At 45.2% G+C, this 27,351-nt stretch overlaps 1 protein-coding gene across 1 annotated transcript in view; it reads left to right on the top strand.

Annotated features, from left to right (window-relative positions):
- LOC139351168 (mitogen-activated protein kinase kinase kinase 11) overlaps positions 1-14,233 on the top strand; it is a 35,348-nt gene extending 21,115 nt beyond the window's left edge. Inside the window, exons 3-10 of the mRNA XM_070992923.1 lie at positions 903-1,051; positions 2,194-2,369; positions 3,000-3,246; positions 5,705-5,821; positions 8,487-8,658; positions 8,768-8,877; positions 8,998-9,618; positions 11,980-14,233. Coding sequence (XP_070849024.1) covers positions 903-1,051; positions 2,194-2,369; positions 3,000-3,246; positions 5,705-5,821; positions 8,487-8,658; positions 8,768-8,877; positions 8,998-9,618; positions 11,980-12,581 — 2,194 coding nt within the window. The 3' untranslated portion in view covers positions 12,582-14,233. The remainder of the gene's footprint in view (positions 1-902; positions 1,052-2,193; positions 2,370-2,999; positions 3,247-5,704; positions 5,822-8,486; positions 8,659-8,767; positions 8,878-8,997; positions 9,619-11,979) is intronic.
- Positions 14,234-27,351: the final 13,118 nt, after the last annotated feature.

The raw sequence follows: 27,351 nt of genomic DNA, 5'->3' as shown, positions 1-27,351 counted from the left end.
TAGCGAGCCTCCACAGTGCGTTCAGTCAGGTCCAGGCGAGGGCTAATTGACAGTGTGGGAGATCCAAGTCCTGCGCCACGCTTCATCTTCTTAGGACGCAGGGCTGCTCCCATTGTGTGGGCTCGAAAGTCCTGTGTGTGTCTCCGTGTGTTTGTGTATTTGTGTAAGTTTTGCATGCATGAGTTCACGTTGCTTTACAAGCACATGTTTCGTCGAGCAAAAATATTCCACTGCGCAGATGTGTCTGCTGTCGGTGCTGTGATAATGAGCGTGTGATGTGCTGCACAGAGCAAAGCCAGTGTATCACACATTTAAAACAGACCAAATGACTGTGTGCGATGTGAAAGGTGTCACTTGTAGTGATGTGTTTAAGACGGTGGAGACCAAACCAGAGCTGAAAGGACAGTGAATATTGGAACCGTACTCAGAATGAGTGCTAATGTTCCTGCGTCTGCTCGATGTGTAAATGAGCAAATCTTACCCCTAATAATGGGATCATACATTAATCTTGGGTCTTCAGCTTGTTTCACAGTTCACAGGTGTAAGAAAATATCAATCAATGCAGCTTTAAAGCCATCAGAAACAATAATGTGAAGGATAGTGGTAGAAAAATTGCCATCATCGGTTATTTTTTGAAGGCTTTTACTGTGAAGCAGCTGCAGGAAGTGTATAGTTTGCATGAACAGCTTACAGATATGAAAACAGTTTCACCTGGCAGTGGTCTAAAGTCAGATACAGTAAACACAGTTGCTTATTCTAACAGTTTTTAGTGTATTGGTACTCCAGTGGGTCCTTTGCAAAAAACACTGTCTCACTTAGCGTGTTCCAGGATGTAGCCTGTGTCTAATTCTGGCCCGGGTGTACGGTCTCATGCCTTGTTATCTGTGGTTTCCCCCCTCCAGTTATGGCGTTCTGCTGTGGGAGCTGCTAACAGGAGAGGCACCTTACAAAGGGATTGATGGACTCGCCGTTGCCTACGGAGTCGCTGTCAACAAGCTCACCCTGCCCATCCCCTCCACGTGCCCCGATCCCTTCGCTCAGCTGATGGCAGGTGAGACATGTGTGGGAATGTAATCGAACGCACTCACAGCACCGTTTAGGCAACGACTCTCAGCTCAGTGGTGTGAGAGTGCTCTTGCGTGAGATCAAATTGGTGTCCCCGGCACGCTCTCTTTCCATTTCCCCAAAGCTGGGTTGGAATTGAGAAAACAAATTCCTGTATGTTGTTAATAACACGGCCGTAGAGAGGAAGTGTTTTGTGCCGGAGCTATCTTGTGCAATGTGTTTGTCCCCATTTTCCCTCTTCCTTTGCTCAGTTTCAAGCTGAAAAGAAGTGTCACCTGGGTACTTTATCTGCTTCCCTCCTGACACACATTACCCAAAAAAGTAGACGTAAGCACTTTACATTCTTTCCGCTTAGCCCCTTCTGTTGATGTCAGCTTGTCTGTTACGGTTGTATTTAAAAAAGAGATCAGTGTGCAAAACCACCGATAGCCACCTCAGAGGATTAATTAATTATCGGATTGGTTTTTGATCTGCTTGTAGTGCCCAGAGTGGTGCAGCATATTATTCAAAACCCCCCGCAGCAAGTTAATTAAGCAGAACACTTTGAATAAGTGATCAGCTTGGCTCTAGATAGAGCTGGCATACAAGTGTCTTAAGTATGTGTAAATAAAAATTAGAAGGATTTTCATTCAACAAGAGGTAGAATGAGTGCAGAAACATCATATTAGTCAGTCTTTTGACTTAAAGTCTTCAAATCCTAATGAACACGTTTCAACACGGTGATCAAATTTGCGTCGGAGGAACTCGAGTGAATCAGAGAGACTTCCTTCTTTCAGGTCCCTTGATTGAAGAAGACACTCAAAAGAAGTGAAACTGTTGGAAACAAGTGAATTCGTCTGACTTCGCTGTCAGATATTTTCCACTCATTTTAAGGAAACGACTTAAAACTAAATAACCTTACTAAATAACCTTCAGCTTTTTCTCCAGCATAAACCTCCTTCATGTCCCTTTTGCTCTGCTTTGCTCCACTGCTTCCTCATTTCTATTCTTTCTGTCCCAGCGTGAGGACGGCCAAGCGTTCATGCTCAATAGAGCGCAGTTATAGTAGTCATGACTCTGCATTTGAAGTGTCAGGTGCTGCACTGTGGACGCTGGTGTCTGACCATGTCTGCTGTGTGTGTGAGACAGAGTGCTGGGACCAGGACCCCCACCGCAGACCCAATTTCAGCTCCATCTTGACTCAGCTGACAGCCCTGGAGAGGCAGGTGAAGGAGGAGATGCCGCAGGACTCCTTTCACTCCCTGCAGGAGGACTGGAAGCTGGAGATCCAGGACATGTTCGATGAACTCCGGGCTAAAGAGAAGGTCAGAGGCAGTGTCTGTCCTTTTATTCAGCTGTACAGCGTTCTCACTGGTTATTGAATTTGGTGTCAAATCATAAACTGCCTCTCCTATCTTAGAGTTAACATGTTAAATGTTAGCTAAGACTTTCTTTAGATGGCATTGCCTTCTGAACAGATGTAGCCTATGTTACAGTAGCCTGTAGCCTACTCCAGCAATTAGCCTGGAGTCTATTTGCTCTCTCTGGCTGAGTGTAATTACTGTCACTGCCAGAAGAGGGAGACAGAAGTTCCACACTGCAGGGTTAATGTAAATAGCTACTGTTTCTGCCTCTCTTACACCTTACCGGTATTAATACAAAAACTACTGATCACAGAAATACAAATTTTAGTTTTAGATGTTAATCATGGTGTCATGTGTGTAGAAGTACATTACATGTACAGTATTAAATGTATGATTCTGGGAGGAGAAGCCCATAAACTGCAAGCACTAATCTGTGGAGCATCACATAAGATATTATACAGCAGTTTTGCCATTAATGCTCATGAAAGGTTTCATTGCATCCTCTTTCAGCATCTCATTTTAAATTGTAAGACCATTAACCTCAGTCACACATGACCCACCGACATTTCCTTCTCCTCTCTCCTCCATCAGGAGCTGCGATGCCGTGAGGAGGAGCTGAAGCGAGCAGCTCTGGAGCAGAAGTCCCACGAAGAGTTCCTGCGGCAGCGCGAGCAGCAGCTGGCGCAGTGGGAGCAGGATGTGTTCGAGCGCGAGCTCAGCCTCCTCATCCTCCACCTGAACCAGAACCAGGAGAAACCCAACGTCAAGAAGAGGAAGGGCACCTTCAAGAAGCACAAGCTCAAGTGCAAGAACGGCGAGAAGATCAGCATGCCTCAAGGTGTGTGTTTGAAGTGTTTTTTCAGGGCCGTTCTGCATTGCGTCAGCCAGCGGTCCCGTTGAGAAACCCCGCTTCAAGGTCCATTACTGGGCCAGTCTCAAGACGCAGCAACAACAACAACAGTCTAAAAGATACACGAGAGCAGCAAGGAGGAAGTGAAGGAGAGAGTTTTGTGCTGCAGCTGTTATAATGTTGTAGCTGTCAGGGGCTGGACGCATGTTGGTTTACAGACTGATATTTACAAAAGGAGGCTGAAGATAGGCACCGTTTCCTGCTGTCATCGGATAACTTTGCTTACCTGTCAAAGAAAATGTCAAGAGTGAGAACTCTTAAATATGTTCCCTCACCATTTTAGTCTTGGAAAAAGCCCCTGAAACAACATTCAGGCCGTTGTCAGACATAGAACTGAGTGGAGCATTGATCCCGTGAAAGGTGAATCACAAGCCAGCCGTGCTGACGTCTACATTGACCCGCTCAGCTGTCCCTCATGTCTCCTCTGCTATCACAAAGTCACACAGCCCGCTGCAGTTCACATCCACTGTTTTTCAATGCGTGTGTGAGTGTATTTTGGGCTGAGCAAGCATGCGTAAATGCACTGTGTGTGTGTGTGTGTGTGTGTGTGTGTGTGTGTGTGTGTGTGTGTGTGTGTGTGTGTGTGTGTGTCTGTGTGTGTGTGTGTCTGTGTGTGTGTGTTGTGGTTAGGCCTTTCCCAGCAGCAGCAGGGCGGTGATGTGGTGGTGGTGGGGGGGGGGGTTGATGAGAGGGGAGAGTGAGCCAACCACGCCTCGACACTTCCTGTCCATGGATACACTGCTGGCTGGCCTCGCTCGCTTTCTCTCTCGCTCTCTCTCTCTCTCTCTCTCTCTCTCTTTCTTTTTAAGTATCCCTCCCTCACCCGTTCTCTCTTCCTCCTCTCCCCTCTCGCTCCCCAGTCAGTGTTTTTAGCCTCCTTCTCACCATATCTGCCTGCCTGCCTTTTTTTTTTTTTTTGCTTCATCCTGTGTTTCCATTGCACCGTGTGCCCTGTGGAGTAGCTTATATGTCGTGCTTTAGCCCATGTTCTGTCAAAGCAGGCAGAAATAAGAACATGCTTCGACGTCCTTATTTAGAATTTGGGATTTCAAGGTTTTATTTGTCCCATATGCAAACAATATCCAGAGCAAAATGCAGTGTGGCTGTGCTAAAAGACGAGTGTGCCAGCTAGCCAGCGAGCTAGCCCAGCAAACATCACTATGCCAGAAAGAAACAAGCACTAGCTAATGCTAGCGGCTTGTTGTGGAGCCTGGTGTGTATCAGAGCGGGAAAAAATGTCCTGTCTTCTCTTTGAATTTCTGTTTTTGTGCAATTGATTTATTATGTCAAGCTGCGTAATTAATTCATTACTTTGAATGAGCAGAGATATCTCCATCCCGTTTGTCGGTGCCCTCTTGACACGCTCGCCATAGACGTTTAATAATACTGTAGGTTTTTGCAATTAAACATGGCGTCAGGTCATCCTCGATATCCTTTAATTGAATGAAGAACTTAATTCAGTCATTGGAGGGCACAAACTGTTAATTAGGAAGTAAGAAAACCAAGGCTGCACATTATGGATTAAAGGAAGGAAATTGATACATTGAGTGGCTGTTAATTTGAGGTAATGGCTCGTAATTTGAGGGAATGAATGGCTAACCTGAGGGAAAAATGGATTAGAAAATTTCCCTGCTGATCCCCACCAGGCTGCGTCGCTCATTATTCGCAGTGTTGCTGTCTACTATCAGCAGCAATTAAGTACTATCTTCCTGCTGCTACTACATGCTTGTAGTCACTGCTAGCTAATTGCTATAGAGCCTGATAAGCCTGATCATCCCTCAGATGACTAATTCTTACTCTCAGTGTTCAGTATTTCTCAGTACTCGGAAAACTGCTCGATATCTTCCCTTCAATGTATGATTTGTGCGCTTGAATGAGTAGTCGTGACACCACCTTTACAACAGTTCATTCAACAGTTTTATTTTGCTTTTTATGGTTAATTGCAGTGTTAAATCTTCTTTTGCATCCCTTAAATGCATTTTATAAGCTAGCAGATGTAGATTTGTAGTCTTACTAAGTAATTGAAAAGCAGACAAGAAAACAGTAAAATAAGTTAATTTGAAGGAATTGGTTGTCATTTTAGGGCATAAATTACTCATTTTAGAGTGATTTATTAATTGCTGGGCTCTATAGCTAGGTATTAGCAGCGCTAGCTAGATGCAAATAGCTAGCTAGATGCAACAGTAACATGTTGTTAGCTACCATGAAAGTCTGTTTTAGAGAAACAAGGAAGCTTAAAGAAAAGCGCTGCGACCTTCAAAATAACTTCTTCAGCTCTTCACTGTGACGCAGAGCGAGTAAACCCAAACGCGTGTGTGTGTTCTGCTCGGCGTTTACCATCCAGCTGGTCTTTCATCTGCTCTGTGTGTTCGTGTGTGTGTTGCAGATTTCATCCACAAGATCACGGTGCAAGCGTCCCCGGGCCTGGAGAAGAGGCGGAACTCTCCTGATCTGGGTTCGGGCTCCTCGCCCTCTTTCGGCCCACGTTTCCGTGCGATCCAACGTGAGTGCGCTCATTTTCCCTTTGGGTAAACGTGCACACGCGCAGGTACACAGGTGCGCATGTGCACGTGCTTCCAGAGCCATTTAGGGAACCAAAGAATGTAGAGTCTCACGCCATCTTGCATGCACATAAAGACGATGTTGCAACATTATTTCTTTCAGTTTCCAAATTCTCCTCTTTCATGTGCTCCCAACCACCCACTCGTCTTTTTTGTCTTCCCCTGTTTCCCTGTGGGCCCCCCTCTTTCTCTCTCCCCCTCCCTGCCTTACCGCTTTCGCTCTCTCTCTCACACACACCCTTTTCCCTTTTCAACAGTCTGTTCCAGTCCAAATATTATCTGACTTCCTCTCAGCGGCTCAGCACTTCTCAGCAGCTTTTTTCCATCGCCTCCCTGCTCTGCTCCCCCCCGCCTGCAGTTTGCTCACTGCTGCAGCGGGGGGAGCCATTGAGCTGCATTTTCCGGGCAGAAAGAGTCCCCGGTTTTATATGCATGTAGCGGCTACAGTGCGGTTTACTGAATTAAAAATAAGCAGGGAGGAATTCATTGCTCCAGGAGAAGGGGTTGAGAAGGGCTGGAGCAGCGGCAGAGATTTACAATACTCCTCTGCTTGTCAGGCCCTCAGACAAACGCCCCGAGATCATTTCCCTTCGGAGGGAAATTGTAGCCAGTAGGTCATGGGGCGTCTTAACAAAACCCAAAAGGAAATTTGTGGCGCAGCAACAGGCAGTGAAAAGGATTTTTCAAAACAATTACCGCTGGTGGTTGACATGAAAGCGCAAATTGCGGTGAATCATTTATCAGTAAAAGTGGTTAGTAAATCCCAAACATCTGCCAGCTTCATTTACTCATCAAATAGAGGGCTGGTTTTCTTTACTTCCTAATGACTTTCCTTAATGGCCACACTAAGCCATGAGTGTGCCCGTCATTAAAGTGTGTTTGTGGATATTTATGCTTGCCCCCTCAGTGCCAAGCAGTGATTTATTGCCGGGGCCTCCCAAATTTATTTGTCCAGAGAGCTGCCAAATTGATTTGCATGAGTCCGCGGAGCTCCATTCAACGAGATTTAGTATAGAAGGGCACAATGAAACCTGCTGAAGGATTGTCTTCAAAGTAACGTGTGTTGTTGTGCCGTAACAAAAAGAAGACTGAACGTCCCGTATTTTTCAGAGACTTCTTGAATTCCTGGATCGTGCTGCTTCGCTGGCTGTGTCGTATGTGTTGGCAGCTTATGGATATTGCTCCTCTCATTTATTTTTTCTATCTGTGGGGGCAGGATTAGTTTTGGTTCTTGTGCTTCTCTCCCAGTCCTACTCCTCATTCCAGTTCCGCTACCTGAGGTGTTGAAGCGTCTACATTTGATACGCATATATGATGATGTAAATGACGTCCTAGCAGCGTGGCTGTAGGCATGGCAGTGATGGCCGGTCCACAACTTCAGTGCAGACTGAGATATCTCAACAGCTCATCAATGGAATGGGATGAAGTTTGGGACAGATCTATGCTTCCTAGAGGATGACACTCTGAATTTCCCCCCAGTGCTACAACCAGGTTCAAATGTTCTCTCATCCATGATGTATCTTATCATTTACTTTAGGGTCTGAAGTAAAATTACTGATATTCGTGTCCCCCACTGGGTGAATTTTGACTGGTGCATTATTAAGTCTGCCACATGCAGACGATGGGCAGACGATGGGCAGACGATGAGCCGAGGATGAGCCGAGGAGCAACTTGCGAGATACACCGAAATATTAAGACCATCGCGACGTATTCCATCATAACAGGCTGACATTAACACTGACACGATGCGTTTACAGAGCAATATGCTGGGAGAGGGTAATTTCTTCAAGCCACGGCCTGATCTCGATGAAATTGCAAGGCTGACACTATCACCTGACTTCTGCGCTCGTTTTGAAAACATTGTGTTGAAGAGCGATGGAAGGTGCATCAATCAGTCCTTCTGTGTCGCGGAGGCCAGAGCAAATAATACATCCATTCAGAGACAGGGATGAGGGGAATCGATGGATAAATAAGCAGAGCCAGAACTTAGTGAAAAAGAGTAGTATGGTTAAAATATCTCAATATTACAAGAATGTTGGGAAGGCTCCATAAGACGTTACAAAGGGTGTGATGGAGGTGCCGAGGAAAGAAGCCCCTGATATACATCCTGTGTGTCGACTGAACTCTTTAACGACATTCACAATCTGTTCGCAGCACAAGCCGGTGCCAGATCCGAGGTAAAGCGCGTGAATGGCAGGTGAAATCCCAACTTTTATCAGTGCCCTGCCCTTCCTCTCATCACCCCGGGCGACTGTCGCTCCTTCTCACACTTCTCGCCGTGTGAACCACATGGAGGTTACTTTCAGGACCGCATCCTCATGATTAGGCAATCTTAACACTTTTCGAGTTAATCAGGACATAAACTGAGCAGAAATAGGAGCAGAACGAGTGCATTGAATTTTCATGAATTCCAGCTGTAGCGGGAAGTCAATTAAAGGTCATGGTGTTGGAGATGATTGCAGGGCCACGTTGATTTATTGGTGAAACCTGCCTTTTAAAAATGCTCACCTCATTAGAATACGGCGAAGCAGTGTGCATACTGATGACGTGCGAGCTGCTTTTCATTTCACCGTTTTTCCTTTCTTTTTCTCCCTTTTTGTCCCGCAGTCAGCCCCAGTGACAACAGTAGGGCGTTTGGTCTGAGCCCGGTCTGGCCCTTAGACTCCACTTCACTTAAACAAGCCAATGGAGACCTGAGGTTGGGCCCCCACTGGAGGCCCCAGAGCCCGAAAAGTCCCAAAAGCCCTAAAGTCCTGCGCCTCAGTCCCCAGGAAAGCAGGTACAGCAGGACTGTCCTTTTCTTTCACAAGTTTAAATGTATATTAGATTTGATTACACATAATTCATCAGCGTACTGAAATGTTTTTGGGGTTTTTTGGTGCTTTCAGCTTGTCGATGAGGGCCAAGCTTCTGGAGTCGGACAGCAATGAGAACGGATTATCCAGGGATGACTTTGAGGAGTACAGACCCTCCACGCCAAGCCCCCCTGCTCAGAACGGTACCCAACGCCCTCCATTGCCACCGGCTGCCGGCCACACGTCTTCCATTAGTCACTGTTCCAGTTTGCATGCAAGTAAAGTTTGAAAACTTGAAAAAAATCCCTTTTCTCTCTCTGCAGGCTCCTCAGTGAAGGACAGCCTGCAGCTTCCTCTACCTCAGCGAGACTCGTGCAGCGAGGAAGGGGGTTCCTCCCCGGCTGGCTCCCCCAGGCCTGAGAGGGGTTCCCTCGGTGGCCTCATTAAGAACACCCACCGGGCCCTGCTGGGGGGTGGCTCCCTCCTGGCTTCCATTGGACTAGGTCGCTGCCTGGATATTCCCCCAAGGGTGCCCCCTCGAACGAACTCCTCTTCCCTCGGGGACTGCACCCCATCTGAAATGGAGATTTCCTTCCCTAAGGCCCTCATTTCAGACCCCCCAGTAGTGGATGATCTCATCACTTTCTCCACCTCTGAGCTGCTCCCCAGACCGGTCTTGGATTTAGCTCTGCAGTCCCAAGAATTGAAGCCCTTGCCCCTGTCGCCACCACCGCCAAACCCCCGTGAGAGGAGCGGTCCCCGGACGCCGCAGGTGCTGCACAGCCCGCACAGCCCCAGGACCCCCCTGCAGCACGGCAGGGCCGGCCCAGGGGCGTGCACCCCGAGTTCCCATTCGACTAACGGGGAGCTGGGCTGTGAGGCCTGGGAGCACAGAGCGGACAGGAGGAGGAGGTCCAGCCAAGGCCTGCATGCCTCTCAGCTAGGTCAGTCTGACTCATTCCACCAATTGTACAAGTCAAACTAGTCAGTGGGAGCCTGCTAATTGAGGGTGTAGAGTTCTATCAAGTTGCATTATGGAAAGTGAAAGGAGTGTTTTGGCAGTGTGACTCACGCTATGGGGTAAAAGTCTCGATGTCTTGGCCTCGGCTGTTTTCATTTGGACCACTCTTTTTTATTATTTGTCTCCCAACTTTCTGAGAGTGCAGCACTTAACCGTGGCCCTTTTTAAATTACAATCTCCTCTCCAGATTGGATCCATGATTTGGTTTTTAATTTATCTGTGCGATTCATCTACATTTCCTCAAGAGCGCTAAGCATGTTTTGCTTTTTATGGAAGCCCCCATGCTGAAATTGGATCCAACTTTTACCTTGAATAATGTACCTCCTCAGCATGACAATGTTCCCTCGCAGTTCTTTCAGAATTATTATTGTGCCTTTTTTAGCAAGATCTCTCTGGCACAAGGGAGGCTTCAGCACCGCGCAAGCCTTTTCATTTACATCAAAGCTTGTCTTCAGCTATTTGCATATCTCAGGTAGCAGCTGGCCCTCCATACTTCACTGCTAATGCTTGCTAAGTAAAGCTAGCATCTAATCCTCTGTTGTTTTCCCTTGCCCAAGTCAGAGTTTTCTTTTATTGCAAAGTTGAATGCAAAGCATCCGGCGGCACAGCTGAGGTCGCACAGGCAGAAAGTCTGCTAATAATCTACTTCTTGACTTCTCCGCCACCGCAGTGTCTTTCTGGCCACCTCCTCACGGAGAGCTTGGCTGGAGCTCAAGCGTGCGTCTTGGTTTGTTTCCCCTCCAGTGTCTTATGGACGCATGCCAAACGTATGCTATGTGCGAAGGATGCACACACGACGCATGATAAAATATGTTCAAGAGGGATTAGCGTGAATTCCCTCCTCGAAATCACACATGAATGTATTCAGATCTTGTATTTCTCTTTTAATTTGCTAACAGACATTATCTGCATATCAGCAACACTTTAATTTACAGTACATTCACATGTTTTTTTTCCCCAACAGCTAATAAGCATTTCTTAGCCGCACAGTTTAGAGCTGCAACGGCGGAGGCGTGGGTATTGGTTGTTTTAAGAGTGAGTGGGCTTTACGAGGGCTTTAAGAGTGCCCTATGGTAACATTTCACACTCTATATCTGGTCCGCTTGACTCACAAAGCCTTGGATTCTCCACAGCGAGGTTCTTACAGCTCTGCCCCCGGGTACCAAGCAGACATGCCTCGCCTGTTCCGCTGCTAACAACCGTAATCTCCCAAACCGCATGCGCTCATTACATCGGGCACGCAGAGGCAAAAAAGCCACACATAATTAAACTGCGAGTGTTTTAGCTAAACATCTTATTATGTTTATTGACTGTAATGACTCAGGCTCAGATGCATAGACAGACTGCCACAAGGTTGCTGGCGGTGAATGCGCGCTTGAAAGAGAGAGATGAATGCGGAGGATTCCTTCACTGGCGTTTTTTCGTCTGCTCTCGTGTGACTCCTGATTGCTCTTTCTTGTCAGCTGAATAGCTTAGCAGCCTCAGAGAGTTGCTGTTGATGTAAATAATGCCATTTGGCAGACACATCACATTTGGAAGTAGCAAATGTTCATTCAAGATGATTTATTCCGAGTTTAATGTTCTTGTCACTGCTAATTTACACTTGCTGTTTGCTGCTGTTGCAGCTCTGTCAACTAGCACCACAGCGCTATGTTATACTTAATTTAGACTAATTGCATCAACAGTCTGGCCTTGTGATTGTTCCATTTCTTTTTCGCAGTGTAAATGTAGCACTTTCATGTTGCTGTTTGGATCAATTTCATCACGCAGGTTCATGTTTTGCAAAATGTTAGAAAGCAAATGCATTTTGGATTGGAGAGGAGTGCATAAGAGAACACCGGGGCAACGCTACAGCTGTTTAAGAGTAATCTGCAGATTAACAATTAAAGTCTCCTCAGGCAAGAATGTGAAAGGCAGGATGATGAAGAGGTTTAACATGTTCAATATTCAGCCTTTCTCTGACACTGTGGCTTTATTGAAAGGGGGATACCACAGATTTTACGAATAAAAGTCAGTTTACCTGTGTTATGAACGGGGGGTATGGGAAGATGAGGGAGTTTAACGGGCCAGGTCGAATGAAAGATGCTGCTGAGTTGCACCGTGGGAAATGTAGGCCTCAGCAGTTTTAAAGCTAGACTGATACTCGGGACTAAAAGTCAATTTATCTCAGCCTCTGCTGCTTTGATTTTGACCACTCTATTTGAAGTCTCTCTGTCAAGTCCCTCTAGTGGACTAGAAATGGCTGGAATGCCCCTTTAATGTGTTTTATTTCTCTTCTTTCCAGTTTTGGACCTGCCTCTGTGCCAAGACACACAGGACTCTGACGACAAGCCGTCAGTGCCCTGTGTCCTCCTCCCCAACCCCGCCCTCTGGAGCCCCAAAACCCGTCGCCTGGAGGTCAGCGTCATCCCCCGTCCCCGCCCGTCCCCCATCCGCCCCCGTATTGACCCCTGGAGCTTCATCTCGGCCGGTGGCGGAAACTCAGGTGGCGGCCGCAGCCCGCTGCGCTCGGACAACAACCTTCTGGGCTACCAGCCCTCCCCTACCAACCCTTTCCACAACTGTGACCCCTTCCCCTCACCTGACTGTGACCCTTTCACCCTCAAGGCTGACCCCTCGAGTGGCTCGGACACGGCTTCACCCTTTGACCCTTTCTCGGCTCCCTTTCCCACCTCCCGTTCTGCCCCGTGCTCCACTAACGGCTCGCCCACGCTGCCCTCGTTCCGCATAGCGCCCCTTAACCCAGCCGACTCGCCCCTCATCGACCTGGGCTGGGCGGCCTGCAGCAAGCCCCCGGATGGCACCAAAGAGAGAGCTCACCCCCGCAGGACACTCGGGCTCAAGCCCTTCAAGTCCCCGACGCAACTCAGAGACGACAGGTTCTAAAGGCCGTGTTTTTCATCACGGGAACACAGTCCAGGACTCTTTCCATTACTATGTCCTACATCTGAATGAGGATTTGGAATCTTTTAAAAAGCGCACACCCATCATTCAGCCCACTGAGGGAGGTGTCCCCCATGAAAGCCTTAATCATTGCAGGTCCTATGTATACGCCAGCCGGCTGCTTTGGAAACCAGAAAGCCAGTGAACGGTGGTACATTGGATTGTGGGATAGCTGCCATTGAACCAATAGCTGGTGCCCATTTCATTCTCCCTCTCTATCTCTGTTTCTCTATCCCTTTGAAGGAGCAGAACACAGATCACTAGCCCCATCTTCAGATTCTATCAGACTGCTCATATCACCTGCTTTCATCTCCCCCTACCTTTGAAGCATTGTGACAATGCAGAGGTGGATAAGGCGACTTGCACAGCTTCATCTGCCTCTACCTCTCTGCAGACTGAAAGCATTCAGGACAATGAAAATTGGAGTGCCTTATTTCGTGAAGTGTTTTTAATATATATATATATCTTTTCAAGGTTCCTTGAATGGTTAATCTGGTGCGTAGGGAAGATGCTATGAATTTGGCTTAAATTTGAAAATCAGCTTAGCATTTCTGTGGAAGAAAATATTGTCTGCGTGTGCGTGCATGTGTGTGTGTCTGGACTCATTGTTCAAGGAAAGCTTACTGTTTTTGTTTTTTTAAACAGCGTCTGCCTGTTGCATTATGGGAGAAAGCACTCAGAGTGGATATTCCAGGCCGCTCATGAAATCCGAGACAAAACCGTGACCCAGGCATTCCACTTGGAAGCAGATAACATTCCAGTCACATTCCCTGGGAAATGCCAGGGATTGGACAGATTCATTCAGCTGGCAGGCGACACAACACAGGAAACAAGACCTGGGAGCCCTCTGCATTCGCTTCATATGCCAAAGAATGCCACTGTGAGAGTGTAGGGGCTGGGACAAAGAGTGTTTGCAAATAAATTGTTTTTACCTCCGCGGAGTGCCTGACGGGTGGGGTTCGCCACGCTGGACAGCACAGAGAACGATGAGACAATCACAGATAGTATTTAAGTGTAGGTTTGGTGTACTCTTCTGTGGTTATCCTTTTTAATAGAGTCCAGGCTGTCTTATCGCCACCCGTCTGATGCTTTAGGAAGGTTCAGCCAAATACTTCCAAGTATTTGCAAATGCGACAATAAGTCAGAATGGAAGCTTCATTGAATTCTTAATTTGTACAGTCCACTAAAGTAGTACAAGCCTCGCAAAGCCAGCCCACAATTTCACAGTGTCTTGGACCACATGATTAGGGTTTCTCTCCTCGACCTGATTGGACGAACGCACCGCTCTCTCTGCTGTCATTAGCTTCCAATCCTTAAACTAGGAAAAAAAAAAAGCATTGTGCCTGCTCTGGAAATGTTCCTGAAATAATCCACCCAGTTTGTTTTGTGAAAAACTATGAGGCAGTAACAGGCAGTGACAGTTAAAATCCCGCTGCATTTTACCATGTAACACCTCATTTTAAAGGAGTAGTTTGACATTTGATGAGATAAAAAAGATTGATACCACCCTTATATCAGTCTGGGCAATATATAGCTGGAGCCAGCAGCTGGTTAGCATAGTTTAGCATAAAGTCTGGATGTAACAATCTCTTAAAAATTCCCTTATTACACATTGCATCGCGTTTCTTTGATAGCTGCCAACAGGAAGTCGCTTTTCCCAACCAAGACACAGTCTGTCATACTGTCGCCCATTAAACAAACAAGATATAATGTGTTGGTGAGCTATAGAGGTGGATTTTGTTACCTCGTCGCTTATTCCCCTTGTTTCTGGACTCTATGCTAAGCTAAGCTAACCATCTAAGAGTTGAAGCATAACGTGTGTCAAAGTATTCGCTACTTTCTTGCTTACTGTTCGCATCTTGGTCAAATCTCGGCGTATGTTTTTCAACCTTGCGCTGCACAGACCCTGTGAGATGTCAGCTGGCTTTGTGAGACCAGGCCAGCAGGGCTCCTAAACTCTTGTTCAGTTTGTTCAAAATCCATCCTAAACCATTTTAACACCGCTAAAAACGATCTGGTAGTATCCTGTGGATGACCGTCATGTTTAGATACTTAGATACAGCAGAGAAGTTCAGCACTGAGCTACGACGTGGGGAGGAATTCATTCTAGAGACGGACCAGAATGCACTGGAGCAGCAACTGAAGACCTTTCAGTCGAGGTTCAGTCGTGGATTGTTCTACAACCCAAAAGCATCCTGAGAAATGTAAGACGTGAGGCAGGTTGAGGGAAAGTGGCTGCAGCAACAAAAACTTCACCGCAAAATAATCCCGGAATGGGTCGGATGTCGCAGGCTGACGATGCGTAACAGTATCCAAGGGTGTTTGGATAAAATGGCCACCAGCTGGTTCTCAAGCCTGTAGTTTATTAATATAATTGGCGTAGGTCGAGCATGTAAGCAACTGAAAGAGACCCTCTTAGGCATGGCAGAAACTTGTGCCGTCACCCGTGTCTTTGCCGGAACGTTACGAGGTACAAATACTGATTGGGTTCATCACTGACGCTGTGTCATTGGAAGACAATAATGGCTTTGTTCCGATGAAGAGTGAAAACCTTGTCTCCGAAGGGGAAAGCTTTGTGATTAGCCTAATAATCCTACTGACGAACAGAGGAGGCTGATAGTGATAATTAGCCTCTTGATAAGAGCAGAGAGCATTAACAAAGCGTTCAGATATTTGCTTAATTAATTTGCCCAGACATTGGGAAAATGCCCCGCGTCCTCCTCGCAAGGTGTCGAGTCGCCGCCTTCATCGGCTTACGTCTCCATTCCTGGCGGCCCTTTTCTTTTTCTGCCTAAAGTTTCAAAGACAGGTTGAGCTGTCTGTCCTCCCTCTTTCTCCTCCTCTGCTCCCGCTGCCACTGGCCACTCGGCTGCTGACCACGTGAAATCTTCATCGATGCTCACCTTCCTCTTCGTCCTTCCCCCTCAGGTGATGTGGGAGATTTTCCGTCTTTATTTCTCTGCTCCTTTGTGTCCGTCTTTTCTGCAAAGTTTTCTTGTGGGCAGTTTTGTCCTGACCCTGTAGAGCATTCAGTTCAGGTTTCTGTCCGTTTAATGCTCATTTTATAGAGTTGCATTTGTTATAAGAACAGGAGCTTTATTTTATATTTCCTCTGCGTTTCCTCTGATGTGTGTGTTCTTCATCTGCTGGAATACTCAGCAGTAGCAAAGAGACACACTGCTTAAGCAAGTGTAAAAGCCAATGTCCAGAAGTGGACAAGATCACCTCAACGGTTGTTTTCTGCTGACCTGAGGTCCACTCAGACAGCTCACCTGCCACCAGCACCGTGGATCCTCCTTCACGTCGTGCACGAGTGTGAGCTTTAGTCTCGAATTTGTCTCTGTCAGCGGTGTCCCCCACCTTCCTTTGCTCTCTTGTCCTCTTCAGCAACATTTTACAGACGTGACAAATGATGAGTTATTGCCTCGTGTCTCCGTGTCAACGCTGCCAGAGCCACCCTCTGATAGTCATTAGGCTCGGGTAGCTGTTATTGTCAACAGAGCCTCACGAGGAGCGGAGATAGATGAAGGAAATGGAGATGATTGAAATGTCTGGCAGATTATTTCTGTCACAAATTCTGTGTGTGTGTCAAGTATCCACTTCAAGCTGCCACTCATGTCTTGTCTGTATGTTCGCTCGGTGCTAGACTTTAATTTTCCCTCAGACATGATGTTGAAAAGCTTTACCTGCCGTTCTCCATCAAGCTTGCGCATGTTTAGTGATTGACTTCATGAGATAGTACTTGCAATAACAGGAGTTGCTCTTCACTTTAGATTAAATTATTGCTTAGAGTCAGAGCGGCGTTCACTTCCTCCTGGAGGTCTTCCTGCTGCAAAATGACTCTACATAGAAATACGCTGGTATACTTATGATGTTTTTTTAGCATAAAGAAAAAACTACCTTAAAGTGTAACCTTGCTCTGACAGAAATCCGGTTTGGTAGCTGAGAGAATAAATGGGACACATTTTAGGAAGTGTTTTGTGGACATGCACGTCCGATTCTTGGTTTTGGCTGTCAGATTTAGGAACCATAGCTGCCACTCGTCTGCTGAAGTTGACAGCGGGCACTCCAATAAGAAAGTCCTGATGAGTTGTTTGTGATGCTCTGCTCTTCCAGGCATCACCCCGTCCGTCATTGCAAATCAGCGTCCCGAGTAGACGCTGACAGGGAGGATGGAAGTGAATTCCCTGCATGAGAGACCTGATATCTGGCCACCGGTTAGCCACGTTCACCCCCGCAGCGGCAGGCAGCAGACGTGATTTGATGATGTAAATTCAAAGTTCAAGTTCAGACCATTGCTCCTAATCAGCGAATGGCAAACGGTCAATACATTACTTGAATAAAAGCTAATGAGACAGCACAATAGAGGAGGCCAAAGCCCAGACCCTCATCACGCCAAGAGGCTATTGTGAGTGGTGGCTGTGTCTTAGAATTTCAGAGGGGAAAAATCAGAGCCATTATCCAGATGGAAAGAAAAAAAAACATGGCTACAAGCTAGTTATTTCCTGGCTTTGTGAACAGTTGAAAATGTTTCCTAATGCAACCATCCGCTGGGGTCACGCTCACGCTTAAAGCTTCATTTGTCATTGTTAATAGTGGATATGTTTACATGCATACTACTTATCTGATATACTCCGATTAAGCCATTGATTCAACTGTAGCAGTAGTCACGGCAGATGCACCGGCAGCTCACCTGGTCGAGCGTGTACCCCTTTTAGTAAGACTGCGACCCTCCCGCAGCGGCCTGGGCTCCATTCCAACCCAAATTCCCCTGCAAACAGAGGCGAGCTGATAATTCTGATCTATTCCTCTCCAAACCCCGGATGTTAGTGTTGTGGTAAAAGCAGTAAACGGTTATTAGAAGACTTTCTTAGACCACCGCAGCTCCAGTTAAATCGTGCTGTCTGTCCTTCATGGTGAATGGGGAAACTGGAGAAGGGAAACATCAGGCTGAACATGTGTCCCATTTATTTTATTGATGAAATCTTGGTGGGTCAGTGAAGAGTAAATTCTGGAACCACAGAATAGATGGCCTGGCATTTCAGTGGCTTTCACCCCATTTACCTTTGCTGCCCTTGCCTGCTTGTGTTCAATTAAGTGGAGGTTACAAATATACCTGGTTATCAGCCTCGTTTCAGCTGTCTCACAGCCAGCCAGCGCCAGAGACGCATTATTGCTCTTTCTGGCTCCTATTAAACTGAAACACCTGCCCAGGCCTTTGTTTGGCATTAACAGGCCGAGACCAAATGATCAAATATGACCTTTCATTGACTGTACAGGAATTGCGCACCACAATAGGGACGTGGACAAAAGCCATGTCTGCAAGAGGCGCCGCCAGGTGCGTAGGCTAATGCTCAGTCGCCCAAAGTGTGAGTATTATTCCTAATTCTTTTCAGTCAGTGCATCCAAGGTCACCATCTGCTGTCCTCTTTTTCTGTAATGACAAAAAGCAGAATGAATGGGAGCCATGAAAGGAATTCATTTCCAAGACCACAGCGACGGTTCTTGGAGGAGGCTGGCGGTCTGTGTAGAATCACAGATAAATATCCATGTTTAGAAAATAACCATGGATTTAATCTGTGAGGTCATTTAGTCTGAAACCCACACACTTACCCTCCCGCCTCTGGACAGCACACAACAGCCTCGCCGTCGTGATTATTGTTCTGCCTCGCTATCGACACTCAATTACCTTGTGAACTTCCCGGAATAGAAGCCGTTCAAACTGTAAATTTGTTTCTAGACTGTTGAATGAGTCCGCTGCAAACCAATTAGCCGACTAAACAGCCCTAGTGCTGAAAATATAGGGACGGCGGAATGAATCATTGTTGTTTCCTCAGCGCTGTTTGCAGATAAAGGAAAGAGATGGCCAATGTTTTTCCCATGCTCCTTGTCAGGGTGCAAGTGGTTCCAGGTATAAAGAGCAGAGTACAACTATTTCATGTCCTTGACGCTCAGTGAGAAGCTAAATGCAGCATTTGCTGCACCGAGATTGTATACCATGTAGTGAGTTTGTGTTTCCATATCGTCGCTTAGAAATGCCTTTTCAAAGGGAAATCACTCGGTTTGGATCAAATTAGCCAGCTAGCCCCTTAAGCTACCTTTATGGATTCTCTGGATCTTCGTTCTCTCAAAGGTCTGCTAACCCTAAATTCGTCGGTTGGCCAAATTTGAATGTCAAAGTTTACTAAAGTCCACTTAGGGAAAACTATGCTTGAATTTAGTTCAAGTCATTGCTCCGATTCCAATGAAATTAATTGATTTTGCTCTAAAACGCGGATATTTTAGTCTCTCACACAATTTTATGGGACTAGAACTGGATTGGACAACAAGTTTCTGTCTGATAAACATCCAGAATATGTAGAATGGTTGTGCTGGACCAGGGCTTAGATTACTGCTGTTACTTAACCTTATTAACGTCTTCTGAGGCACAAATATAATTCAGGGTAAAAGATTTGACTTGGGATTGAGGGTGTTAAGCAGTAGGTGGTCTCTTTCAGGTGCTCATGCTTGGGCTTAAATAAGTGAACTCTAAATGATCCACAGAGGCAATTTGAAACGGTTTGGATGGTACAAATCCCCATGACTCACTGGTCAAATCTCTTCCACTCGCAGCATCACAGTACTGTAAAAGGCTTTTCCTTCTGACAGCTTCCTACCAGCCAGTGAAGTGATATTTCCAAATTTCTATAAAGCGGGAAACAGTGGATATTTATAAATGGCTATCTTTTTACACACTGGATCAAAACTATTTCTCTTTCAAGATGGCCATGGACGCAGTCTACATTAGGATGATGGATCGATTGCTTCATATGAACAAAACATTTTTTAGGTTTTCACTGGAGTATTTAAGATGTATGTATGGGTGCTTCACATGAGGCAGATTAACTTTACATTCCAGTTCTCCAATTTGACCAAATCTGTATTAGAACGATTCCTCGACAAGCCCCAGTATTTGTGTGTAGCAGAAATTTCAACAGACTTGCCTGGTAGAGCTTGAAATCTGGTTCTTTGTGTACACTGCACCAAAATCCCAAACCTAAGTCGCAGTTTAATGTCCCCTTGGGGCACCCATACTGAATTTTTATGTGCATAAAACTGCTAGAGAGAGATGAGGATTTTGCCACTACCTCAAAGTAGCGGACAAGGTTGACCTCCTCTCTGTCTTTGTGTCTATTTGCTTTTATTGTAATTGTTCCAGATTCATTTCCGTGTCTATTTTGTGTTTTATTACAACCTAGGCGATGTGATAACGCAATTGTTGCATTGTCCTGGCAGCCATTTTTACATCTCTCTCAGAACTGCCTCCGCTCGTGCGAGTTCGAGGTTTTGTGGTCGTCGGGCTTTGAAAATTCGTTTTTGTTGCATTTTTGTGAAATCTCGCACTGGGCTGGGCCTAATCAACTGTTTTTATTGATGTGTGTCAAGAGGACTATTTCTGTATACAGTATGTGAAAATGTTTTTATTTCTCTTGACTATTATAATGGGTTTTAACCTGTGGAAAAAAAGCAAAAAAAAAAAAAAGCAAAAAAAAACAAAAACAAAGGAAAAAGCTCAAAAAGAGATGAGACCAAATAAAATGTAACACTCCTGATTTGTTTGTGACCTTTTTCTTAGAAACCATTAAACTTAAAGGGCCACTTTAAATCTTGCACACTGGTCCTTTAAGGTGAAATTGTTTACTTTTTACAAGTAAAACTGATTGCTTGTATTGGTGTAATTATATTTATATCTGTTTGGACTCACTGCCATGTTAGATGCCAATTAGCAGCGTACGAAACCTTTCAGTGCCCTGTTTTAGGCAGCTATGGAAGGCGGGATTTTACAGGCATGTAATTATCTCCCTTGTTTTCTTTTCTCCTGATGCCGAGTAATGATATCATGATGTCAACATAACGGTAATTATTCTGTGATCTCGCCGAAAGTTTTGATATTATGTTGTTAGGTGTGACAAAATTATTTGGCCACTTTAAGCTCCTTAGGTTTGTGCCGTAGATTCTGTTTTATTTTGACACAATCACAAAAAAGGAGACGATAATCCAAAATAAGGTCTGTTTAGCTGCTTTTCCAGAGTCTTTGATCACATTGCATGATCTTTGTTTACCGAGAAACAATTTAACAACAAAATGAATCAGTAAACATTTGTGTTCTTCATTATATTATATCATTACTGCATGTCTGTCGGGCGGCACGGTGGAGTAGCAGGTAGTGCGCGTGCCTCACAGCAAGAAGGTCGCCGGTTTGATTCCCAGGTCGGGCAGGGCCTCTCTGTGTGAAGTTTGCATGTTCTTCCCGTGCATGCGTGGGTTCTCTCTGGGTACTCCGGCTTCCTCCCACAGACCAAAAACATGCTCATTAGGTTGATTGGTGACTCTAAAATTGTCCTTAGGTGTGAGTGTGAGCGTGAATGTTGTCTGTCTGTATATGTTGCAACCCCAAAAGGGATAGTCAGGAATAGACAATGGATGGATGGATGGATGTCTGTTTAATTAATAAAACGTGTTTTCAAGGGATCAAGAGATTTCCTTATTATGAGTTTTCAAGGTCTTGATCAAAGTTATTACAATTCATCCTCTCGGGAGCATGAATGTCTGCTCCAAATTACTTTGCGATCATCCAATAGTTGTTCAGACATTTCACTCGCTCAAAAATGTCAACCTGCTTGTGATGCTGGAGGAAAAAGTCCGTGGGCTGACGATGATGATGATGTGACCATTTGCCTCCACTTTTAACATTAAATGGAAAACGACTTCAGTCCTTCCACAGAGGCAAGGGAAATGCTCCATTATTGTCATGTTGACATGTTTCACATAATGAACTTGAAGACGAGCCTGGCTCAGGGGAAGTGATGGCTCCGTCAGTATGTGTCTTCTATTTCTGCACCTGTGGGTGAAGATGTTCTGGCAGAGACCTGGTGCTACGTGACAGGTGATGACAGGGTGTGGACAGCACATGGGTGTTTGTTTTTTTTCCTAAACAGCACAAATTTGGGACCACCTGTGCAAACCTGTGAACTCGCTCACACTTTTTTTTTCATATGTATTAGTTTGTTTGCCTGATATCAGACAGAACGCTCTGGTGGAGTGGGCTGATTCAAAGATCTGGACCCAGGCAGACCCTTTTCTCTTGGAATATGTGACTTTTCTGACCTTTTAATGTCTACAGACGTCCTACTCATCAGGTTGTTTTTCTACGAATGGAAGATTTCAGTTTAAAGATGATGAGAGTGAAGCCTACTATCAGGGTAAATGGTAAATGGACTGTATTTGTGTAGCACTTTTCTAGTCTGAAGACCTCTCAAAGTCTGCATTCACCCATTTGCACACACATTCATACAGTAGCTAAGCTGCCTGCTCATTAGGAGCGTTATACATTCACACGCCGATGGCACAGCATCAGGGGTGGTTTTGGGGTTCAGTATCTTGCCTAAGGATACTTTTGCACGTGGACTGCCGAGGCCAGGAATCGAACCACTGACCTTTGGATAGGTGGACGACCACTCTACCTCCTGAGCCACAGCCGCAGCATTAAATAGCAGCTCTCTGAGGCACACCAGGGACTCCTTGTAGATGTAGGTGTATTTTCATGCATCTAGACTGCAGATACATCTGATCTGGTATTCCTCGTTTGTCTGAACTCTTTACACTGCGATATCAAAGAACTGAAAAGGGGCTGCGAGGCGATTATGGCCAAGCCAGCGCAGCAGCAAGCTAAACTCCAATGTGAATTTTCTCCAGAGGGAGGTCATCATCTCTAACGCGAATCTGTTTGAAGAATGAGAGGAACAACGCCGGGCGGCGGGGGAGCCGGGTTGGTGGACACGCTGAGGCACGGTGCCGCTTTTCACTACGACTCCCTCCCTTCTCATCAAGGCTGTCAGTCAACTGGATAACACAGAGAATGGGGAATCAGCAGCGTCAGTGAGGACGTGATGGAGAAGCTGACCCTCCTCTACCCTGGTACAAGTCTCCAAGGCTGTTGTTGCCATGGACACTGTGAATGAAAGTCTGTAAAGCGCAGTGGTGTGGCTCTGCAGAGCCTTCACACTGAGCACTTAGTGGGTTTTTTTTTGTTTGTTTTGTTTTGTTTTGGTCTAGTTAAATATATGACTAATATTTATTTAACATCTATTTTGTCGATAGAATAAACAGAAAAGGATATTTTATGTATTTGATTCAACGTAATCAATAATAATAAGGGATACATAGCACTGGGCTTATTCCCCCCTTAATTAATAAAAGAAATTGCTGGACTGAAATAGATGCAGAAGAGCTTTCTTGTTATCATGTGTAGCCATTTTTCTGAATGTCAGTCAATTTCTCAAACAGCAGTTTTTTTTTTTGTTTGTTTGTTTTCATTTGTTTGGAGTATCACAAGATAAAATAATAAATGCACTTTTAATTACCAGATGTTCTCTACATCTCAGCCTTTAAGCATCAAAATTGTTACAATTTTTCTTCATCAGTGCATCAAGCTTTCACTTGGATAACAGAAGGTAAATAGGCGCAATTAGTCCGACAAGTTGAAATGCACTGCTGACCTTTTATTGAAGAAATTTCTATTTCCTGCTTTCATCCCCACACACCTTCGTCAACTGTTCACCCAGCATCCCCATGTCCAGAATAAACTTGTCAACTTTTTTTCCCCCGCAGCTCAGCAGATCGCGTTCAGCATCATCTGTTGTGTACAGAGCCGAGCGTCAGATGTTCAAATGTTCGCCTCAGTTCAGTAATCAAATCTGGCTCCCGCTAGTCAGGGTCTTCTGTTCCCCAAAAGAGAAAGTCTTATCAACGGTAATGAAGTGTGAGAATGAAGTTCTTTGTGTCTCCCCACATTTCCCTCTGCTCAGCCGCCTTTGAAGTGAAACAATTTGTCTGGCAGAGAAGCAAAATACAATAAAAAGGAGAGAACCCTGATGTTTCCTCAGGATGTTATTTAACTTGATTTTTGTCCTGAAGCCATGAAGAAGAGTGTTTCAGATGTTCATTATTCCATGAAGTTGCACTGATAATAATTGTTTGGGCACTTACATACTGTATATGTATACCTCAATCAGGGAATTCTTTGGTTATTCATTTTCCATAGACACAACAGGAACAGTAAAGGATGTAGCTTAGCCGTGAGCTAAACCACCCCATCCAGCCATGATGTATTATTAGCAAACATATACTTAATAGATGGAAAGGTGTTCATGGATGCTGTAATAGTGCCTGGATTCTTACATTAATGCATGCTTATCTATTTTTGATCTTCTGTTCAGAATAAATTAAGAACAGATTTGGCTTCATGTTTTTTGTGTTTCTGTTTAAGGCTGCATGTGTACCTTTTGGACTATGAAAGCAAGGAAGTGGAGTCAAGTAATACGATGATATTCAGATACAGGACACACGCTCAGAGGGACACCTGTCCAGATGAAGAGGGATTTCAGAGGCCCCGAGGAGAAGAGTTATTGAATCTGAAAAGGCAAGGGATGGCTGCACAAGCTTCTATAAAGCCTTAAGAACAAATGGAGGAAATCCAGCAGCGGTGCAGGCTGTTTCGGAGAGGTCGCTCTGCAAAGCTCGCTGCAAGAGCACAATACAGATCCCAGTGTGACAAATCTGCAGCCACAGTCAGAGAGTCGCTGAGCAAAAGTTGTCCTGGGTTTTTCACAGTGAGCAGTGTTCTGTGGACAGATGAGCCAAATATGTAACTTTTGGCAAGAAAGATTTGTGATACTTTTGGGAGGAAAAAGCATGTGAAGTTGCTGAACTCATCCAAGCTGTGAACCACGAGGTGGAGGGAGCGCGAAGGTTTGCTTTGCTGCCGAAGGGACGAGGCAACCCGCAGCGATCAATGAGGTCCATGCTGGAGCAGGAAATTCTGCAGAAGAATATCAGGTCAGCTGGATTATAGAATATATCTGTGCACAGACATACAGCATTATATATGTAGTGCAGAGTGACGAGAGAGAGACAGATGAGCATTTGCATTGAATGGTTAAGTCTGAGAGCTGACTTTAGGCGGACTACAATGATGAAGCACGTGGATGGTGCCAGAAAGCTTCATTCATCTTCAGTGAGAGCAGTGCTTCAGTGCAGGGGGAACAAGAGGAGCCTGGTTAGTTTTCTGTGCTGAGGTTCAGATATTTAACCATCATAGTACATAGAAACACATGTTTGATCTCAACAACCTCACAATATACACACACAGAAAGAGGTTTTTGCATGTTAAGTGCTTCATTTACAAAGCTGCCTACAGCCAAGGCAACCACCGCAGGGCCCCGGACATCTGAGGACCCCAAAAGCCCGAGTCTGGAACTAAAGAAGAATATCAAATGAAATGATGCAGGCCTCCTCTCTCAGAGTGGCCCTGTGTCAGAAACTCTGGGCTGTAAATTTGGGCCCAATGTCCATCAGTCATTGCTCCAGGGATTTAGCACTGCACTCCCATAACGCTGTCAGACTCATGATGGACTGACGGACATAAGAACTTTTTTATTCCTCACATTCTTCCTTCCTGTCAAAATGTTAACACAGCTTTTTACATATGCAGCAGTTCTCCCCAACCCCTGTAAAAACACGTTGATGTGTAAAACCAGTGGAGCTCCCTTTTAAATTAGCTGTGAACTACTTTGTTGCAAGTTCAACGTCCCCATGTTTTAACTGTTGCTGCCAGGAGACGCCTTTATTTAACTAATACAAGCAAATTGAAACTAACCAATTACAACAGTAACGTTTCCATTGACGGGTTTAGAGCGAATAAAACGCAAACTGTATTTTCGAATTTGGTGGTATAAGCCATATGGTATAAGCTACTTCACATATGACTAGAATTAACAGAGTAGAAGAAGAACACCGGAAACAACACAAGTTGCCTTAGCTACGTGATTTTTTTCACACTGGATTCTGCTCCCAGTTTATTTTCCCAAACTTTTTGGATTAAAAAGTTATCTTCACTCCAAGCTGTCTGCGGCAGCGAGAGAGAGGTCTGCAGGAATTTGTTTCGTTTGGGTAAGCTCTAATTGTTCTTTCATCTCACCTAGTGTTGGCCATGTTTTCACGTACCTGTTGTCGGCGCTACCTGCCATGTTTTTGCGCATTATGGGAATATCTGGGAAGACGATGACAGCGGAAACAGCTGCTTTTTCTTCTTCATGTTTGGTTTTGTCGCCGAATGTTTTTTTTCTGTGAAGTTGAGGAAGTTTTTACAAAGGTGAAAGCACCAAAGCAGGTGGAGCAGGGTGCGAACTACGCGGAGTCAGAAAATGAGTTCCCCTGAACTTTGCGGGGTCTCTAAAATATTGGCAATATACTATGTTTGCCATGCATTTTTATCTTTCTGCATCATCATTGATCATGCGTTTAATTAGGCTATTATTGATTAATGATTCATGCATGAGGTTGACTCGCTCTAATAAAGATACGTGCGTGCATGCTATTCTTGCAATCACCATCAAAGCGTGGCGGCGCAATATCAAACGTCACACACGTTACAGGTAAACTGAGAGATGTTGCTAGGTGACCCTCGCATTGGTGTATTTGTACAGAGAAGTGGTATTATAATAATAATAATAATAAAGTTTATTTATATAGCACCTTACAACATCAGACAGATGATCAAAGTGCTTTACAGGGAAATTACAAAAGATACATAGCAACAAACACAACAAAAAATGCATATCAAAGGGTATGCAGTGAATGGTATTGCTCATCTGTGGTAACTTAACCGTTGTTGATGAGGACTCGGTGCCTTGAAGGCAGCCTGGTGTTGTCTGATTTGATGCTCATACAGTTGTGTGTTTATAGGCTGTTTTGCTGTTTGACCTGTTTGTGTCTTATTGATGCCGATAAACTAGAATAATAGCACATCACTGCTTTAGTTGGCCGTATTGTATTAACCTGTGATATTTGGATTTCAACACTGCCATTCAAATTTAAAATCAACATTTGAACACACATGGCGTGGCTTTGCTGGGTGTTTTGTCGTTATGGAGGATGAGGGGGCGGCTCGAGGGACAGAGGCCAGCAGACAGCTGCTGAGGGCCGGGGAGCTCTGGAGGAGGGAGCCTCTGGAGGAATAAACACCCAGAGTCACACTGGATTCTGCTCCCAGTTTATTCTTCCAAACTTTTTGGATTAAAAAGTTCTCTTCACTCCAACCTGTCTGTGGCAGCGAGCTGCGGAGGTGCCGACCTGTAACATTACTGTAATTAGTCTTTCTTCGTTGGCTGCTTACTGGAGGGGAAATGTTTTTCATGAATGTACAGAGAGGAGAGGAGAAAAAGAAAAGAGACTGGAAGGAAATAACTGAAAGAAGCAGATTCTGGTGTCTCCTGAGTTCAGTGAGAGGCTAAACTGAAAACAAGCACACACATACACACACTCTGTGCCTGCTGTTGCTCACTAGCTTACGGCTAAGCTACAGTACTCTGCCTGTTTTGGGTGCTAAACACAAATGATCCTGATGTTAAACTCACCTTAAGTAATGCAGGGTGAGAATGAGCTTGTGTTTGGTGATGTCTCGTTTGACAGTTTGCTGTCAGAGTTTTTCAGTGTAGAAGGAGGTTGTCAGGATTGTAAGAGATACTTCTCTCAGTAACGGCGACATTTCTTTCACCTCCCTGCTAATGCAGCATTTATCAAAACATGTGGATGTCATATTGTGCCAACAGAATATGCCAAGAGTCAGGGTGAGAAGCTACCTTCCTCTATTTGAAGAGATGCCAAACTCCAT

This window comes from Chaetodon trifascialis, chromosome 23, assembly GCF_039877785.1.
Source record: "Chaetodon trifascialis isolate fChaTrf1 chromosome 23, fChaTrf1.hap1, whole genome shotgun sequence".
NCBI classification, from domain to species: Eukaryota; Metazoa; Chordata; class Actinopteri; order Chaetodontiformes; family Chaetodontidae; genus Chaetodon; species Chaetodon trifascialis.
This window is presented reverse-complemented; position numbering and strand designations above follow the sequence as displayed.